The sequence below is a fragment of the Chrysochloris asiatica genome, unplaced genomic scaffold (assembly GCF_000296735.1).
Source record: "Chrysochloris asiatica unplaced genomic scaffold, ChrAsi1.0 scaffold00014, whole genome shotgun sequence".
Lineage (NCBI taxonomy): Eukaryota > Metazoa > Chordata > Mammalia > Afrosoricida > Chrysochloridae > Chrysochloris > Chrysochloris asiatica.
Window position 1 is genome coordinate 13,096,870 of NW_006408532.1, and position 19,209 is coordinate 13,116,078.

The window sequence follows — 19,209 nt, forward strand, 5'->3', positions numbered from 1 at the left end:
CTTTCTACTCCCGTAAAGATTTACACCCTCGGAAACCCTGTACAGGGTTGCTATGGGTCGGAACCGACTCAACGGCACTTAACAACAACAACAATATATATATATATATATATAGAGAGAGAGAGAGAGAGAGAGAGAGAGAGAGAGAGAGAGAGAGAGAGAGAGCGTCCTGGTGTGGTGCTGTGGGTTAATGCACTGGACTGTACGTTGGTTTGAACAGCAAGGTCAGCGGTTCAAGCTCACTAGCCACTACTTGGAAACTCTATACGGGATCACTATGAGTTGGAACTGACTCAATGGCATTTAACAACCATATATATATATGTTGTTGTTGTGAAGTGCCTTCGAGTCAGTTACGACCCACATCAACCCTGTATAGGGTTTCTGAGTTGCAGCTGGTATACACGTGTGTATATATATATATCACTGGTTTGCTTCTTTAGAAAACCCAGCCTAAAATAAGATATGTGGTATTGAGAGAGTGGGGTTCTAAAGAAACAAAATCACAAGGATGACTTTTCTAAATTGGTACTTAAGTCTGACTTATTTTAAAGGCACTGATATAGGGTGAAGGCATGTCTGACCTCCACTTTATAGGAAGTGGTCTTGGGCTGATTTTGAGTTTGGTCCTCTTTTTCCCTTGTGGAGTCAGAGGATGTCAGACCTGTTCCCCACATATTTTAAGCAGTTGGCGTCAGGAACGAGATTCACTGCAATGGCTCCAGACTCAAGAAAGCATGAGGTTTTGTGTTTTGTTACCTGTAATGGAGTCTTGGTATGGCACTGTGGGTTAATGCGCCAGACTGCAAAGCCGTTTGAACTGCAACGTCAGCAGTTCAAGCTCACCAGCTGCTCCCCGGAAACCCTATACAGGGTGGGTACTGATTCAACGGCACTTCACAACAACAACAACAACAACAATGGCTTAATGCCTGTAATGACACTACACTTCCTCTCCTGTATAGAGATGCTAAAGCAAATGGAAGAAATGAGGAGCTAAAAGACCTGAATAGAAAATTTCAAAGGACTACTGGAGAAGACAAAGTCAAATATTACAATGAAATGTGAAAAGACCTGGAGTTAGAAAACTAACAGCATTTCTCAAGCTGAGGGAACTGAATGAAAAATTCAAACCTCAACTTGCAATATTCGATGATTCTATTCACAAAATACTGAATGATGCAGAAAGCATCAAAAGAAGATGGAAGGAATACAGTCACTGTACTAAAAAGAAACGGTGGATGTTTAATCATTTCAAGAGGTAGCTTATGATCAAGAGGCAATGATACTGAAGGAAGAAGTCCAAGGTACATCAAAAACACCGACAAAGACCAAGACTCCAGGAATTGATGGAATACAAATAGAAATCTTTCAGCAAACTGATGCCGCACTGGAGGCACTCACTCATCTATGCCAAGAAATTTGGAAGACAGTTACCTGGTCAACTGATTGACAGAGATTCATATTTTTGCCCATTCCAAAAAGAGGTGACCCAACAGAATGTGGAAATCATTGGACAATATCAATAATATGACATGCAAAAGAAATTTTGCTAAGTTAAAAAATGGCTGCAATAGTACATTGACAGAGAACTGCCAGAGGTTCAAACTGGATTCAGAAGAGGACATGGGAAGGGGGATATCATTGCTGACATCAGCTGGATCTTGGCTGAAAGCAGAAAATACCTGAAAGATGTTTGTTGTTGTTGTTGTTAAGTGCCTTTGTGTCAATTCTGACCCATAGCGACCCTGTATAGGGTTTCCAAGGAGAAGCTGGTGAGCTTGAACCACCAACCTTGCAGTTCAAATGACTTTGCAGTCTGATGCATTAGCCCACAGCACCGCACCAGGACTCCTGGTGTTTACTTGTACTTTATTGACCATGCAAAGCTTTTGATTGTGTGGATCAGGACAAGTTATAGATTGTCATGCAAAGAATGAGTATTCCAGAATACTTAATTGTGCTCACGAGGAACCGTACATTGACCATGAGGCAAATGTTCAAACAGAACAAGGGAATACTGAATAGTTTAAAATTAACAAAGGTGTGCTCCAGGGTTGTATTCTTTCACCATACTTATTCAATCTGTATGCTGAGCAAATAATCCAAGAAACTGGATTATATGAAGAAAAATGTGGTATTCGGATTGGAGGTAGATTCATTAACAACCTGTGATATGCAGATGATACAACCTTGCTTGCTGAAAGGGAAGAGAACTTAAAATACTTACTGATGAAGATCAAAGACCACATCCTTTGCTATGGGTTGCACCTCAATGTAAAGAAAACAAAAATCCTTACCACTAGACCAATAAAGGAATCTTGGTGTGGTGCTGTGGGTTAATGAGCCAGACTGCAAAGCTTGAACTGCAAGATCGGTGGTTCAAGCTCACCAGCTGCTCCTCGGAAACCCTATACAGGGTCGCTATGGGTCGGAACCGACTTGATGGCACTTAACAACAACAACAACAGACCAATAAATAACATCTATCTAAATGAAGAAAAAATTGCAGTTGCCAAAGACTTCATTTTGCTCATATCAACCATCAATACTCATGGAAGCAGCAGTCAAGAAATCAAACGACATGTTGCATTAGGCAAATCTGCAGCACAAGACTGCTTTCAAGTGTTCAAGAACAAAGATATCAGTTTGAGGACTAAGGTCTGCCTGACTCAAGATAAAGTATTTTCAATAGCCTCATACGCATGTGAAAGTTGCACAGTGAATAAAGAAAACTGTAGAAGAATTGATGTATTTGTGTTGTGGTGTTGTTGTGTGCCGTGGAGTCGGTTCCGACTCATAGCGACCCTGTACAGGGTTTCCAAGGCAGTAAATCTTTACGGGAGCAGAAAGCCTCATCTTTCTCCCGCAGAACAGCTGGTAGTTTCGAACTGCTGACCCTGAGGCTCGCAGCCCGATTCGTAACCACTACGCTACCAGAGCTCCTTGTGGTGTTAGAGGAGAATAATAAAAGTACCATGAACTGCCAAAAGAACAAACAAATCTGTTGGGAGAAGTACAGCCAGAATGTTCCTTAGAAGTCAAGATGGACAAACTTCATCTTTCATACTTCGGACATATTATCAGGAGGGACCAGTCACTGAAGAAGGACATCATACTTGATACAGTAGAGGGTCAGCTAAAAAAGGGAAGACACTCAATTAAATTAATTGGCACAGTGGCAGTAGCACTCAAGTGTAGCAGTGATTGTGAAGCTGGTTGCAGGACCCGGTAGTGTTTAGTTCTGTTGTGTATAAAGTCACTATGAATCAGCACTGACTTGACAGCACTTAACAACAACAAAATGTTTCAAAAGGTTGATGTGTTTGATTGCCTTGTGGATATTGGTTTCTCCTGATTGTTTTTGTAAAATAGCACACATGTGGTATTTTGATCAAGAGCTATTTTGATTTGCGATAGAAACAAATATTGAAAATTATGATTACAGAGAGCTTGCGGGGCTGCCTTCAGCCTATACTTTATTGGATTTGCTAAAAGAGGCATTACAAAATTGCTCAGAAAGAAATAGCGCTCTTGGTTTAAGCCTTTGTAGAGTATGGGGGCTTAGGTGGAATCCTGGGCCCTACCAGGAGCCTTAAAGGAGCTCTGGTAGCGTAGTGGTTACGAATCGGGCTGCGAACCTTAAGCTCAGCGGTTCGAAACTACCAGCTGCTCCGCGGGAGAAAGATGAGGCTTTCTACTCCCGTAAAGATTTACACCCTCGGAAACCCTGTACAGGGTCGCTATGGGTCGGAACCGACTCGACGGCACTTAACAACAACAACAACAACCAGGAGCCTTAAGATTGGTACATTTGCATTTGAAAGACATGCAGACCCACCTAGAACTGTTTAGAGAACAGGGCACTCATGATTGAAAAAATGGCAGAGAAAAAAAGTGGATTTTTTGGCTTTGTGAGATTCAAGCAAGTTGTTTGCTTTGGAGACATCAAGGCAAGGAAAGTTGGTCCATCAGAGAAAAATCCCCTTCTAAGACTGAAAGTTAAAGGAAACTGGTGAGCCATCTGCTCATTGGTGACCACCTGGAACTACTTGTTAGTGGAATCGGGGGAAATGTAGCAATGAAGACATGGACTGAGTTTGTACATGTTCTGTTGGTACCCATTGACCTTGAGATGAGAAAAAGAAGAGGAAGTCTGACTGATTGGAAATTTAGGGATTTGTGTGAACTCCTGACCAGTTAGTTCCTGGGGGTTAGGGCTGAGAGTGAGAAGGGCCACCTGGTTTCAAGTGCAGGGATGTGTGTGAACTCCCAAACTTGTAGTTGGTATTAATTTGACCTAGATTGGATGGCTGGGGCTGAGTTGTGACCAGAAGCTGATCAGATGAAGATGAAGACGTTTGATACTGTGAGCAAGTGTCAATTGCCACAATTTGATGAAGTGAACTTTTGCTTATGGAGGCAGTTGCTCAAAATTCTAACCGGAATGGAAGAGTCTTCAGATCAAGGAACACGCGTGTCTCCTCAATATACTGGGTTGTTGTTGTTGTTATGTGCCGTGGAGTCGGTTCCAACTCATAGCGACCCTGTATAGGGTTTCAGAGGCTGTAAATCTTCACAGGAGCAGAAAGCCTCATCTTTCTCCTGTGAAAGAATTGCTGACCTTAAGGTTCACAGCCCGATAAGGATGGGCAATTTAGACATTGACTATCAAAAGGGGGGAGTGGGCTATAAAAGCATGATGTGGCTTACAAGCTTTCATGGGTGTGTTTAGTTTTAGAATGAAGGGACAAAGGAGATTACCCATTGACTAGTTTTCCTCTTTTCTAGATGGGTCTGGTGAAAGGGGGTAAAGGATAATACTTAAAGGATTTTATGATTTAATTGTAATTGTTAGGTATGATACTGTAGGATAAGTGCAGGACCATAGGGTCAGTTTGAACCAGGAGGTTGGTGGTTCAAACTCACCAGTCGCTCTTTAGAAACCCTATACTGGGTCACTATGAGTCAAAACCACCATGATGCGATGGCACTTAACAACAACAACAACAATTGCTAGCAGGGTTAATTGTGATTGTCACAACTGTAATGCTAGGAGATGTGTAACTAAAAGGAGGAGTCGTTATCTTTCATTTCGGGAACACACATTCCCAGGACCATCAAGAAGGAAGAGCATGAAGCATGAGTGGAGCGTGGGATCCCTACCTGGGAAAGCGGTGACAGCAGGGACGGTGGCAGAGGCTGAGTATGGAGAGACAGCTGCTTCAGACTCTAGGCCTATGGAGTAAGGCTGTGTGCTTACAGGCAGGAGGCTGGCCTACATAATGTTTCCTTTGGGCATTTAAATGAGCATATATTTTTGTTTTGTTTTGTATATGTGCATCAAATATTTTTACTTTGCTCATTTGTGACATGTAAGATATAAATGGGTGCATTTTTCATTGTATGTGTTTTAGTTATATCATGTTAGGTGCAAATATGATTTTACAATTTTATTTAGAGATTGTGCATAGAGTTTATAGGTGTCAAGTTGACAACAGTGGTTTGTAATAGTTATGGTTCTGTGTCAACTTGACTAGCTCAGGATTTCCAGAGATTTAGCCGTTGAGATGTGCTTATTCCCATGGTGATGAAACCTAATACAAGCGTAGTTAATTGTATGATGAGTGGCTAGGAGTAGCCAAGGATTTAAAGGGATGCTTTCTTGGGGGGGTGTCTTGCTCCCAGTATAATGGGCACTAAGTAAAGGCTCTTGCTCTCTCTCTTCCGCTGGGGACCTGGGATTGTACAATTGTAAGCCATTTCCTTGATAATAAACTTCTCTTTATGTTGTTCAGTTCTGTCGATTTGGTTCCAGCTCAAAGTGACCCTGCATAGGGTTTTCAAGGAGCAGGAGCGGGCTGGTAAGCTTGAACCACTGACCTTGAGGTTCAAACCGACCTTGCAGTCCAGAGCATTAACCCACAGTGCCACACCAGGACTCTTTATATGTATACATATATGTATGTTTTACTGGTTTGGGTTTCCTAGAGCCTAAGATAGTCACCATTTTCCCCCAAAAACTATCATGCAAAAATCATATAAACTAACCATTTCAGGTCAGCTGAATCCTGCTTCTAGCACCATGTGCCATTTCCTAAGTTCTGGATGGAAAGAGGATGGTTTGTGCTCAGAGGAATTTAAGTGACTGGACACAGGTGACCCTTCAATAACCCAACCTCAGGAGTCTGCACCTTTGAATTCTAGGGTGAACACTTCAACAGTGGACACATTTAAATACAATTGTTTCAAGACTGGATCACTTAGTTGTCCAGATGCCTCTAGTTCCATGCCTGTCAGGATCAGACTCCCTAACAATATGGCAACATGTTCCTCCTTTTTCTTTTTTCCCTCCCACCTCCACCCCACCCTCTGCCTTCCACTTTCCAACAGTTATGGGACAAGGACTGGGATAAGGGGCAGACCCTCTTTGTTGGCTTCTTTCCTCTCTCTTTAGCTGGTCCCCTCCCATGTCCCTTTGCTAAATCTTCTTCCTTCCCTAACAGCCCTCCTCATTTTGTCCCAATCCATTACCTCTTCCTATGGAATCACTCCCCGCCCCCCAGGTCCCATCACTAGCTGATGCCATGACCACATATCCCACTCATTTATTTGGCTTATTATGTGTCTCCCACAACCATAATGTGTGCTCCATGAGAGCAACTCAACTCTTTCGTTCACTTCTTTATTCCCAGCACTTAGGAGCTAGGAGAGGCTGGTAAAGATTTGAAGCATAAGAGAAGAAAGAAATGAATGAGTGAATACCTTTAAGAAACTTTGACACTGGAAGGAGGGAGGGAGGGAGGGAGGGAGGTAAACCTGGCAACATGTTTGGTAATGACAGTGAGGGCTGTTCCAGGTTCCATGGAGACACATGGGAAAGAGGTTTAAGACTGTGGGCAGGACCACCCACAAATGACACAAACCAAGACTGAGAGCAAACAGGCTTTTCATGTCATTTGGGTTCCTACTAGGGAGGCCCTGCACAGCCCTATAGCCCAGGAGTCAAAGTGTAGATCCGCAGACCCTGCAGACCATGTGCTTGGGTTCTGTGGCTTGGGACAAGTCTCAGGTCTTGCATCTGCAAAGTGGGGACAATGGTAGTATCAACTTTGTAGAGTCATGTGAGCCTGGGTCAAGTGCTGGTGTGATGCCTGGTTCTGAGCCCCAGGGTTCTTGCTTTCCTTTGGGGAGACAGCGGGGGAGATAGCGGGTTTGAGTAGAGTAGCGAGGCTCCTACCTACATAGATCCCAGGGCTTTTTATGTTCCAGCGGTCAGCTGGGCTCCAGCTCCTGGCCTCAGCCACCCCAAGGCAGCCAGTCAGACCTGAGAGAAGGACTATGTGACAGAGCATGGGGCTATACTCACATTCCTGGGTCACAGAATGGTTGAGGTAGAAAGTGTCTTAAAGGGAAATCTGGAAAGGCTTTTGTAGATTACACTTGGGGAAGTCTCACTGCTTTTGCTAAGACTAAGACAGGCTGTGGAGCCATCTCAGCAGGGGAAGTGACTGGGGCTTATGTGTACCTCACATTTTTCAGGGTAAGTGCTATTCCCAGGGATGGGAACTGCAGCATACCCCCTTCCCCGTGTCTAGTGACAAAGCTAATGTGCAGTGATAGTACTAGTTCCAGGAACTCCTGGAGTGTTGAAATTAAAATGTCATTCAATGTGCAAAACTGAGTCTGGCATTGCTTCTAAGTACAACCCACTTCCACGCCAAGGGACTCCAGGCCTAGATGACTCAGGTATACTTGTGTGCAAGAAGTGGCACCCCTCGATACTGAACCAAATGGAATGAAGTAGTTATTGCTGATGAGAAGATAAAACAGAAACTCTAAAGAACTAAAGAGAAGAGAGGCAAACCTGAGTGCCTCCGGCCTGACAATCTGCAGTGTAAGAGTTTAATTTGACTTGGCAAGCTCATAATGCATTATGGACTTAAGACATAGAATATTTTGTATGGGAGAATGTCGGCCCATTCCCAATTATTTAGGGTGCTTTCTCCTTCTGATGATTCCCTGACATATGATTGCTTCCAAAAGATGACTGATTAATGGGTCAGTTTGATGGAAAATTGATCTAAGGTTAGTGAACTAAGAGTATGAGATGTTGTTGTTAAGTGCCATCGAGCCAGTTCCAACTGAGAGTGACTCTGCATAGGGTTTCTGAGGAGCAGGTTTGAACTGCTGTCCTTGTGGTTAGCAGTCCAGTGCTTATCCTGCAGCACCACACAAGAGTATTAAATGAGAGAGCTAGATTTTCTGGGCCTTGCCTTGGTCCTTCTAAGATGGTCCATTCATAGACCTCACCATCGTCTCTCTGGAAGCTAAGGCTGTCGTAACAATTGAACTCTCCTGGCCCTGGTTTTCTGTCATGACTTATTCGTGGTCACCATTACCACCCTCCTCATAGTCACCCCTGACGTATTCTTGTGAGGATCTGACTCCAATTGTATGTCATGAGCTCTAGGCAATTGAGACCATCTTACTCATGGTGGGGTGATGGAGGTAGGTGCATGGGTGTGGGACATAGGGTCCCAGCAGCAAAGATTCCACAGTGTTTATAATGGGTGCACAGATGGAGTTACCAGAGTTTGTGGATGTAAGTCCAGTAGGCTTGGGAGAGGGGTGACATGTTGGGAAGTCCTAGCTTCCTGGCCAGAAGACTGAAAAAGAAGCCCCAAGCAGAGTTTACATTAATGGGAGAAGCAACTTAGAAATGGTTGAATTGGTGTATGTTTTGCTATGTATATTCTCAAAAACAATAAGAAAAATAAAATAAATTACTTTTAAAAAAGAATCCCAGGGAACTAAGGCATTGGCAGCAAAGAGGTGGCAGTTCAGGAGAACCAAATAAAATTGTTTATGAACTCAAAGGCCCACTCCTAAGCTGCACACACACGAACTAACCCTAAAGAGCATATCAAAGGCCTGAATTGAATTGTAGGGTAAACCACTGCACAGGTTCCAGGCAGTCCTGAGTAGCACACGTTCTGGACAGCGCATAGTAGTAATGCAAAGGCTTTGAAAGCAGAACTGACTTGGGAAACACAACTCAGGGAAGGCTAGTTGGAACTTGAAGTTTGAACCCAACTAAATCAATTACCTGTTGTTGTCAGGTGCTATCCAGTCAGCTCCAACTAATAGCAACCCTATGTACAACAAAACGAAATACTAGCCAGTCCTGTGTCATACCTGTATTGCTGTTTGAGCCCACAGCTGCACTCACTTTATCAATCCATCTCATTGATGGTCTTCCTCTTTCTTGCTAGTCCTCTACTTTCCCAAACATAGTGTCCTTCTCCAGGGACTAGTCCCTCTTAATAACATGTCCAAAGCACAGAAGACCAAGTCTTGCCATCCTTGCTTCTAAGGGGCATTCCAGTTTATACTTCTTCCAAGACAGATTTGTTTGATCTTCTGGCAGCCCATGGTCTCTTCAATATTCTTTACCAACACCATAATTCAAATGTATCAAAATAGAAAAATACATATTTTCTCAAGTATACTTGGAAAATTCACCAAAAGAAACCACAACCTGGGTCATAAAACAAACCTTAACAAATGTAAAAGAACTGAAATGATACAAGGTATGGGCTTAAACTAGAAATCTGTAAGAGACAGAAAAGAGGAAAATCTCCAAACATTTGGAAATTAAATGACACACTTCTAAATAATCCTTGAGCCACAAAGGACTTCTCAAGGGCAATTAGGAAAAAAATTTAACTGAAAGAAAATGAAAATACAACACATCAAAATTTATGGGAAGCAGCTAAAGCAGTACTTAGAAGGAAATTAATAGTAGCAAATACTTACATTAGATAATAAGGTCTCAGATCAAAATTCTAAGCTTTCAATTTAAGAAACTAAAAAAAAAGGAGAGCAAAATAAACCCAATGCAAGTAGAAAATATGAAATAATAAAGATAAAAGCAGAAATCAATGCAATTGAAAATAGGAAAAAATAATAGAGAAAAAAATTTTAAGCTGATTCTTTGAAAAGAGCAATAAAATTTATAAGCCTTGGGCAAAATTGATAAAGAGCAATTGCTAACAAATTAGCCATGTCAGGAATGTGAAAGAGGATTTCACTATAGACCCTGCAGACATCAAAAGAATATAAGGAAATAGTACAAACAACTCTATCTATACACATGAATCAGACAACTAAGATGAAATGGACCAAGTCCTTGAAAATTACAAACTATTAAAACTCATTTAAGATTAAATAGGTGGCATGAGTAGTCCTGCAATTTTTAAAGAAATTGAATTTGTAGTTTAAGAACTCTCAAGAAAGACATCTCCAGGCTTAGAACACTGGTGAAATCCACCAATAACACCAATCCAATTCTGCACAATCTCGTCTACAAAATAAAAGAAGAAAGCCTTCCTAACATGTTTCCTGAGCCAGCATTACCCTAACATCAAAACCAGACCAAGGAAGTATAAGAAAAGAAAACTAAACACCAATGTCTCTCGTGAACATATGTGGGGGAAAGGAGTTCAAAAAGTTCCTGAAATTTTTCCATTATCTTTTCATTCCATTTTTCCACAAACTGTTTTTTTTTTTAAGCTTTTTATTGTGAACTGAGGCCAGGTTTATAGTGTAAATCATCCGTTTTACATTCAACAAATCACGTACTTCATCTCCACTGCAATCCCCTCAATGCCACATCACTAACCCTGTTTCTGATTTACATTCCTCCTTCTTTCCCCACCCTCTGAATTTTGTCCTTAGGTAAATGCTGCCCTTTTGATCTTGAATCCTTGACCATTCTATGCATGGTGTGCGTACCTCATTAGTGTTGTTCTTAGATGCCCATTTATTGCTTGGCTGAACATTGAGCAACAAGGGTGCATTCCAAAGCTGAAGGTTGGCCCAGGGCCACAGACTCAGCATTGCACCAGACTCTATCTGACCAAGAAGCCTGATCTTTTTTTGATTTTGAGTTTTGTTCCACATTTTCTCCCATTCTATCCAGCATTTTCTAATGGGTCCCCTTTCAGAACAGTTGCTAGTAGTAGACGGATATCATCTCGTTCTTTTGGTCTTAGGGTCATGGAAACTAAACTTTTTGAAGCCGCTTCATACATACAAAGACCCTTCAAAATAAAATATAAGCAAGCTTAATCCATCAATATGTAAAAAGAATAAGAATGCAAGACTGATAACAATATTTGAAAATCAACTCATCTATTACATTAACAATCTAAAAAATTAAAAAACAGATAAACATACGAATTAATGCAGAAAATGAAAATAAATCTACCTCAACTTCAACCTCACATTTTATGCAAAAATCACTTCATAGATTATAGTTGGTGTGGCTGGATTGTCTGTGTAAAAATGGTTGAAATGGTAAATATTTTGCTGGATATGCATTGCTACAGTGAAAATTAAAAAAAAAAACTCAAGTCATAGATTTAGCCTAAAACTGTAAAACTTTTGAAAGAAAGCAGGAAAAAAGAGCTTCATCATCTGGAGTTAAAGAAAGAAGTCTTAGGCATGATACTAAAAGCATGAACTATAGAAGAAAAAAAAAGATAATTTAGGCTTCATTAAAATTACAAGTGTTTGCTTTGTGAAAGACGCTGTTAAGACAATGAAAAGGTAAGTTGTGAGAACGTTTCTTCCAATCCCACATCCAACCCTCAGTTTCCTCATCCAACAAAAGGGGAAGCAGCAATGCAGACTGAATGAGGCTCCTGTGAGGACCAAGTGAGTCAGTGCCTATGAAGCCCTCACATGGCGTTCAGCAGAGTGATCATCAGTAGACAGTGGCTGGACTTGTCCTCCATTTACCCCTCCAGATCCTTCCACTGCCCTTCTCCTCTCTCCTCCAGGCCCCAGGAGACCGACCTTGATGGCCTAGTTCACTTGGACCCGCCAGCTCTCTGGCTTCATTGGATCTGACCAAAGGGAGTACTCATAGGACATCAAAGGATGGGAGGGGAAAGCTTAGTGTACCCCCAGTTCTCTCTCTGCCTCTTCACTTACCTAGAGCAGCCTGGTCCCTGAGAGATCCCTGGTTCTGGTCCACTCCCTCCCTTGCCCTTCCAGGTCCCAGGATGTAATAGTTCCCTCCTGCTGCTAGTCTCTGGGTGTTTGCTTGTTGGTGGCCTTAACTCTGCCTGCACTTCTGCAATTGTCCTTTTATTAAACTCTTTCCTGTGACCTTCTGCAGTGGGCCAGCTGTTTTTTGCCAGAACATTGCTGGTATGGCAGATTCCTGCTATTTTTCTTCAATTAATGGTGAAATCCACATGCTGATCTTTACCATGTTGCCATTGGTCTGTTTTTATCCTTTTCTGCCAAGAAAGTGTTTCTTGTACACCCTTAACCAACTCTGCTCTAGAAGATTAACACATGTACCCTCACCCCACCCTTTGTCCTGTTAATGGAGCCCCCATCTCTCTGGGGGCCTCGAAACTGGCCTCATACATGGGTTCTTACCCGCTGGATGCATTCTTTATCATTCAGGCGTTCCTGAATCAGTTTGACCAGCAGCCTGCTGGGAACAACCTAAAAGAAACAAAACACACACAAAATGAGGACCTTAACTTGTACTTTGGAGCACAGAACTATGTACAACTGGCAGACATGTTGACTCAAACGGAGACTTAAGGGGACTCAGGTGGGTTAAGCTTCTCCAGTTCCTGACAAAATCCCTGTGGCCTCTTTAAAGCTCAGAATCACCATGTGTCTCTCTCCTGACTCCAGACCCACTTCCTTTGAGCTGTGTACTCCACTCACCATCTTTTTTATGGCCTTCCCCCACTACACATGCTTGCACCCTCAAAACGTTCTCCTATCTCCATGCTCTTGCTTATCCTGCACCCCCTGCCTAGAACGCTCTCCCTACTTTCCCTAGAATAGCCCCAAACCCAGCTGCCTGAAGAAACCCTCCTGGGTCCTCTCAGGCTGGGTTAGGTGTTGCTCCCTGTGTTCTCGTAATCCTTGATCCAAACTCTGCAATTGCACTAACCACACTGCATTACAACAGCCTGGCCATGTGTCTTGAGGAAAGGGATTAGGTTTTACTCATCTTTGTGCTCCCAGACAGTGAGTGGTGTGTGGGAACAGGCTCCCATGGGCTCACGGGAGCCAAATACGAGCAACCCTTCCCAACTTCACCCTCAATGGCCTCACTTTGGTAGCTTGAAATCGGATCTGAAGCGTAAGGATGTAAGAGCTGGCACTGCAGTAATCACTTTGCAATGTCAGCACAAGGAAGCCCATGCTTACCTTGCTTATTGGGTAATCTGACATTGAAGACAAAGCAGACAGTGAGAGGATGAAGGTGTGGAACAGGATTTGTAATGTGTCCACTAAAAGTTATGGGTCTTCCTTGCTTTCTAGTAATTGTTTAGCAGAAGGCCAGAGCAAAAGAGAGAGAGAGCAAGAATGAGAGAACGAAGGAAGCATGGAGCAGACCCACAGAGAAAAGAGAATGTGAGACAGATGAGAAGGAATCCATTCCCTGGTTCCAACGTCTCTGGAGACACCTGTGCCTCCCTCCCTCCATCTGGCTTAAATTGGTAGTTCTCAAACTTTAGTGTGCATCAGAATCCCAGGAGGGTTTGGTAAAGCACAGGGGGCTGGGCCCACTTCCAGGGTTTCTGATTCAATGAGTCTGGAGCTGGACCAAGAATTTGCATTTCTAGTAAGTTCTTAGGTGATGCGGATGGGATGCTGTGGGTCCTGGCTTAAGCAAACCCAAGCACCAGATATCTGGGAAACTTGCTCTGGATGATAAGAAAGCAGGGTGGACAAGAAGCAGCCCGGCCCCTTCCCTCCCCATTCTTCCTCTTGTTCTTTCCTGTCCTTTCCCATTCCCTGGGGACCAGGGCAGAGCTCATTTCCATCTTGAGGCAGTTTTCTTGGATTTATCTTCCCTCCCTGACAATACCCATTCAGGAGGCAGCATTCAAACAGGTACCAGCGATACAAGGAGGTGTGAGCTGGTCAAAGAACACAGGGATTGAAAGGCAGCAGACCCAAGTAAGACACAGAACCACACCCCCAGCCCACTCAGCAGGGGACAGGCTGGCGACCTTGAGCAGGGCCCCTCCTGGCTTGCCCCCCACACACACCCGCTGCTCCCTTACACAGCTCTGTCTCAACACAGGCTTTGAAGTGTCGTATCAGCAGCCAGGGGCTTTGAGGGGGTCTCTGCCAAACTGTCTTCACAGGCATTAAGCTCCCTTTTCCAGAGCCCTGCCATATTCCCTCCACCAGGCCCCCTGAAGCCTGGCTTTTTTGGGAAGAAGAATCAGGGATGAATTGATGGGACCCAAGGAAACTACTCCTGTGCCCTGGGCTTTTGCCTTCCTGGTGACACTACAACACCCAGCCTTGCTGTGAAAGGATATCTTTGTTCCAAATTTGGACCATTTTCTCTTCTCTTTTCAGTCCTGGAGACTGCCTTCAGTGGCTTCCTGAGGCCAATATGGTAGAATCACCAAACTGCTCACCTCAGATGGGCCTCCTCTCCTCAAGTGGCAATCAGTGTGTGATTCAAATCCTGGCTCTGCCCCTGGGGAGTGCCCCTTGAACATGTCACTTCGCTTCTTTATCTGGACAACGGGGTGGCATGAGGATGACACCAGCTCCAGCCAGACTGTCAGCATCATCTATCACCAGACCCCACTCTCAGGGACCGTGTGTCCCCCTGGTGGGCGGGGAGGGGTGAAAAATGTTGTCTATACCCACAAAACTCAAGTAATCCAATCTGTACTCAATTTCATGCGAGAGAGGTTTTCTTTATTCAATTTTGCAAAATCGGGTGCCCAACCCAGTAGACACGGGCAGATGCTACCCATGGCAGGTCCGCAAACATTTTATTCCCGAAAAAGCCCCTCCTCCAGCTCTCCTTCCACTGGGTACCACAAGGTCACATTCTCCTTCCAAGGTCACCGGACTACTCCTTACTGGGAGCATTCTCATTTAAATAGTTTTCCCCTTTCCACATGAACTTCCCCTATTTCCTTGAAGATTGCATTCTTATTTTAAAGTTCCTAGTTCTTCACCTTTTGTTATCCTAGCCTGCTACCCCCAAGGTTTCCCTTAGCTGTGAAGATGGACTACTGGCCCATAAGAATTCTTTCTCACTTGTTCAGCACGAATGAGTATTGTGATTTACAGTTACAAAGTAGAGTTGGAGTAGAGTAAGAGGGGGAACAGTTAAGCCCCTGGTCTACCCAACTCTGGCCCCTTTCCCTTAGAAAGGCTGCTGGTAGGGCAGGGAAGCCAAGGACTGATGTGTGCTCACGCAAGAACTGATCAGAGAATCCCTTAAAGACAGCTTTAATTGCAAAGCTGCTGCTTCACACAGTTGCCAGAGCAACTTAGGGGACAGCATGAACGGTCTCTAGTTATGAAAGGGAAGGACCAGGCAGAGTCTGCAATGGGAGACAGGAGATACAGGAGAACAAGGGAAGGGAGGAATAAGACAAGAAGTTTTGAAAGGAAAGTAGATCCCACAACATGGTGAGCAAGCAGGCTCCTGGAGAGATGTGGCCAGTAAAAGACCCTAAAATGGGGAAAAGGCCAACAAACTTTCAAAGAAGCTATAGCAATGAATCCTTAGGTTTGACTGTGTCCTGCCTTGTGCTCTAACAGACCTCCACTACCTCAACCTTCAGGAAAGACCTGTTGCCTGCCACCAACTTGGGTGAGTCCTTGTCTTAAGGAACAAAGGATCAAGAGGACTTCAATCATGTTGGTCTCAGCACCACCTCCTGGAAATGGAAGCAGCAGGGCAGGAGAAAATGGAATGGCCAGAGGAGATGAGGACAGTCTGGCAGGATTTGGAAGCCAGAGCAGAGGAGGCAAGACCCCCAAATTCTCAGAAATATCTAGAAGAGAACTGTTCTGAGTGAGGTCAGAGGCAGGGTGAGGGTACAATTTCTCTTACTTGAATATTAAAGGAATGATTTGGGCACATCAGGGAACCTCAGATTTTTAATATTTAAACAGAAAGGGCAACTACAGTAAGGAAAGATGTTCCGGTGCCTGCTGGTCCAACCAGCCTTTAAAATGTAGTAATTTATTCATCCAACAAACAGTCTGTTCTGCTCAAATGCAATACCTGCATTCCTAAGGAATCTTGTTTATTTAACAATAATTGTGTTGTGAAAATAATGATTGCAATGAGAAAGGTGGAGTAGTGGTTGGGGACTGTTCCCTGGGGAGCATTTCTGTTTGTTTGCAATGCTGATGCCTGGCTCTGCTCCCAACCAGTCCAAGGGGCCCAGCACCATGTTTGCTGCCAGGGTTGACAACTGCAGGACCAGGCAGCTTCAAGTTTGCAAAAATGTATTATTTCTGCAGGATTTCAATAGTAAAGACTTTTCTTTCACAGTGTAAGTGAATGGGTTTAAATCTGAAACCACCCCCAGGAAATCAAATCTAGCTAGAACCTCCTTAACCTTTTTTCTTTTTTAACATTGTTCTAGGGGAGAAAGGACTCCTGGTGTGGCTCTGTAGGATCAGTACTGACTTGAACCACAAGGTCGGCAGTTGAAACCCACCAGTTGTTCTTTGGAAACACTGCACAGGGTCAGTATGAGTCGGAACCAACTCCACAGCACTTAGAAACAACACGGGGCGGGGGGGGGGGTAAAAGACCTCAAATTCAAATATATTTTATAGAGACCGTTTTGTTGTTATTGTTAAGTGTCATCAAGTCAGTTCCGACCCATGGCGACCCTGTATTGGATTTCCGAGGAGTGGCTGGTGAGCTTGAACTGCTGACCTTGCAGTTCAAACTGACTCTGCAGTCCAGCACATTAATCCACAATGAGACAGCAGGACACCAGGACCATTTTGTTGTTGTTGTTGTTATGTGCCGTGGAGTCGGTTCCGACTCATAGCGACCCTGTACAGGGTTTCTGAGGCTGTAAATCTTTACGGGAGCAGAAAGCCTCATCTTTCTCCTGCAGAACAGCTGGCAGTTTCGCACTGCTGACCTTGAGGTTTGCAGCCCGATTCGTAACCACTACGCTATATCAAGTCTTAAATAGGACAAAGACAAGACAAAGAGAGATCATCCAGATGAGAGAGACTGGCAGCATAGGTTGTAATGGTGCCCAAAGGATTTACCTCCACATGATTGATATTACAGGACACAGAGAACAAGGGAATTTTGTCACAAAACCATGACTGGCAGCAGATCACTACCTCACAGTTGAAGGCTGGACTATGGGACTGTTGCAGATTGGAGAAGTTTACAGGATTGGCCCTGAGGGCCTTCGGAGAATGACTTATAATCATATGATCCTTGGCAACCCAATTTCCACTAAAGGGCACATCCAGACAAGTATTTTACAAACTGACAGAAGTGTATAAAGTATACAAGATAGCATCTTAACTTGATGTCAAGGCTCAAGATGGAGTTAGGCCTCTGACTGCTGGCCATAGTCTACCCCAGACCAAATGCCAGAACTGACTGAGGGCACACAACAATAATGCAACATTTTGTTGTGGTTTAGGTAAAAGTTTACAGAGTAAATTATTTTTCCATTCAACAATTTATATACATTATGTTCTGTGACATTAGTTACAATTCCTCAGTGTAACAATACTCTTCCTACTTTCTCCGAGTTCTCTATTTCCATTAGCCCATCTTTTTCTGACTCCAGAACATTCTTTTTTGGGCAACTGCTGCCCTTCTGGTCTAGTACTGTTGATGGTTCTGAGGAGCAAGTTCCTTAGGGTGTTGTTACTGGTCACTTTATAGGCCTGCTGATTGACTGACCTCGTTATTCTCTTATCACATTCTGTGTGACTACACACCAGTGCCTGGCATCTCCCCTTCTCCTAACCTTACCTCTGGACACCAAACTTTGTGCCTCCCTAATTTTCCAAGTTCTCTGCCAGGACCAGAGCTAGGGTGAGGCAAGCAGACCTCCTGGGGTGCAAAATTGAAGGAGGCATTCATTCTTGTTGTTGTTAAGTGCCGTTGAGTTGATTCCAACCCATAGGACCCTGTATAGGGTTTCCGAGGAGCAGCTAGTGAGCTTGAACTGCTGACCTTGCAGTTCAAACTGCTTTTCAGTCTGGCACATTAACCCACAGAGCCATACCTTTATGCAAATGCAAGACTGACATCTAAGAGTGGACATCTCCTTAAATTTTGCACCCTGGAGACCTCCTGGCTTCCCCCAGTCCCAGCCCTGCCCCCCTGCACCCCCTACCTGCAGGGCCTACCTCTCAGTTGAACCTTTTGATATCAATGATGGCAACTCAGATGGTCAGCTCAGAGGTCAACCAGATAGGGCAGATGAGGGGAAAGATTTAGTGAGAAAGATTAATTGAATTAACTTTACATAGAGGAGGAGAAGGCACAAAGCTGGCCTTAGGCTGGGGTCTGAGGAGGGGTGTTTTGGTGGTACAGAAGGGGTCTGAGGAGAAAGGTGTTAGAGTCACTGCAGTGAGAAGAAAAGGAGAAAACAATCACTACTGTTCAGAAACCTGAATTAAAAGGTAATAATAAAATTTCCCCACAAGTTTTTTGAACCCCCTCATATATTCCTATCATGATAAGAAAGAACACTGGAGTCTAATTTGATATTCTTTTCGGTTGCATTCACATGTCTTGGGGTCTCTGGCCCCCTCCAGGAAGAGCCGCGGGGTAAGTGTCTAAATGAAGAGGTTGTTGTTAAGTGTGGTTGAGTTGGTTCTGACTCATAGTAACTAGGAAGGAGGAGTGATGAAGTAATTCCGAATATTTAGTCACTGAAAACCTTATGAATAGCAGAGAAACACTGTAAGATATAGTGCCGGAAAATGAGCTCCTCAGGTTGGAAAGCACTCAAAATGCGACTGGTGAAGAGCTGCCTCCTCAAAGTAGAGTTGACCATGATGACGCGAATGGAGTAAAGCCCATGGGAGAAAAGCCCACGGGACCTTCACCTGCTGATGGGACAAAACTCAAAATGAAGAGAAACAGCTGTAAACACTCATTAATAATCAGAACATGGAATGTACAAAGTATGAATCTGAGAAAATTGGAAATTCTCAAAAATGAAATGGAATGCATAAACATCGCTATCTTAGGCATTAGTGAACTGAAATAGACTGGTATTTGGCCATTTTGAATCTGATGACCACATGGTTTACTATGCAGGGAATGACAAATTGAAGAGGAATGGTGTTGCATTCATTGTCAAAAAGAACATATCCAGATCAGTCATGAGGTACAAC

General features: G+C 43.7%; 1 protein-coding gene across 1 annotated transcript in view; it reads right to left on the bottom strand.

The window, feature by feature from the left end:
• Positions 1-19,209, bottom strand: part of AK8 (adenylate kinase 8) — a 203,626-nt gene that overhangs the window by 153,355 nt on the left and 31,062 nt on the right. The window contains exon 5 of the mRNA XM_006834996.1: positions 12,457-12,525. Within this exon, the coding sequence (XP_006835059.1) occupies positions 12,457-12,525 (69 nt within the window). The remainder of the gene's footprint in view (positions 1-12,456; positions 12,526-19,209) is intronic.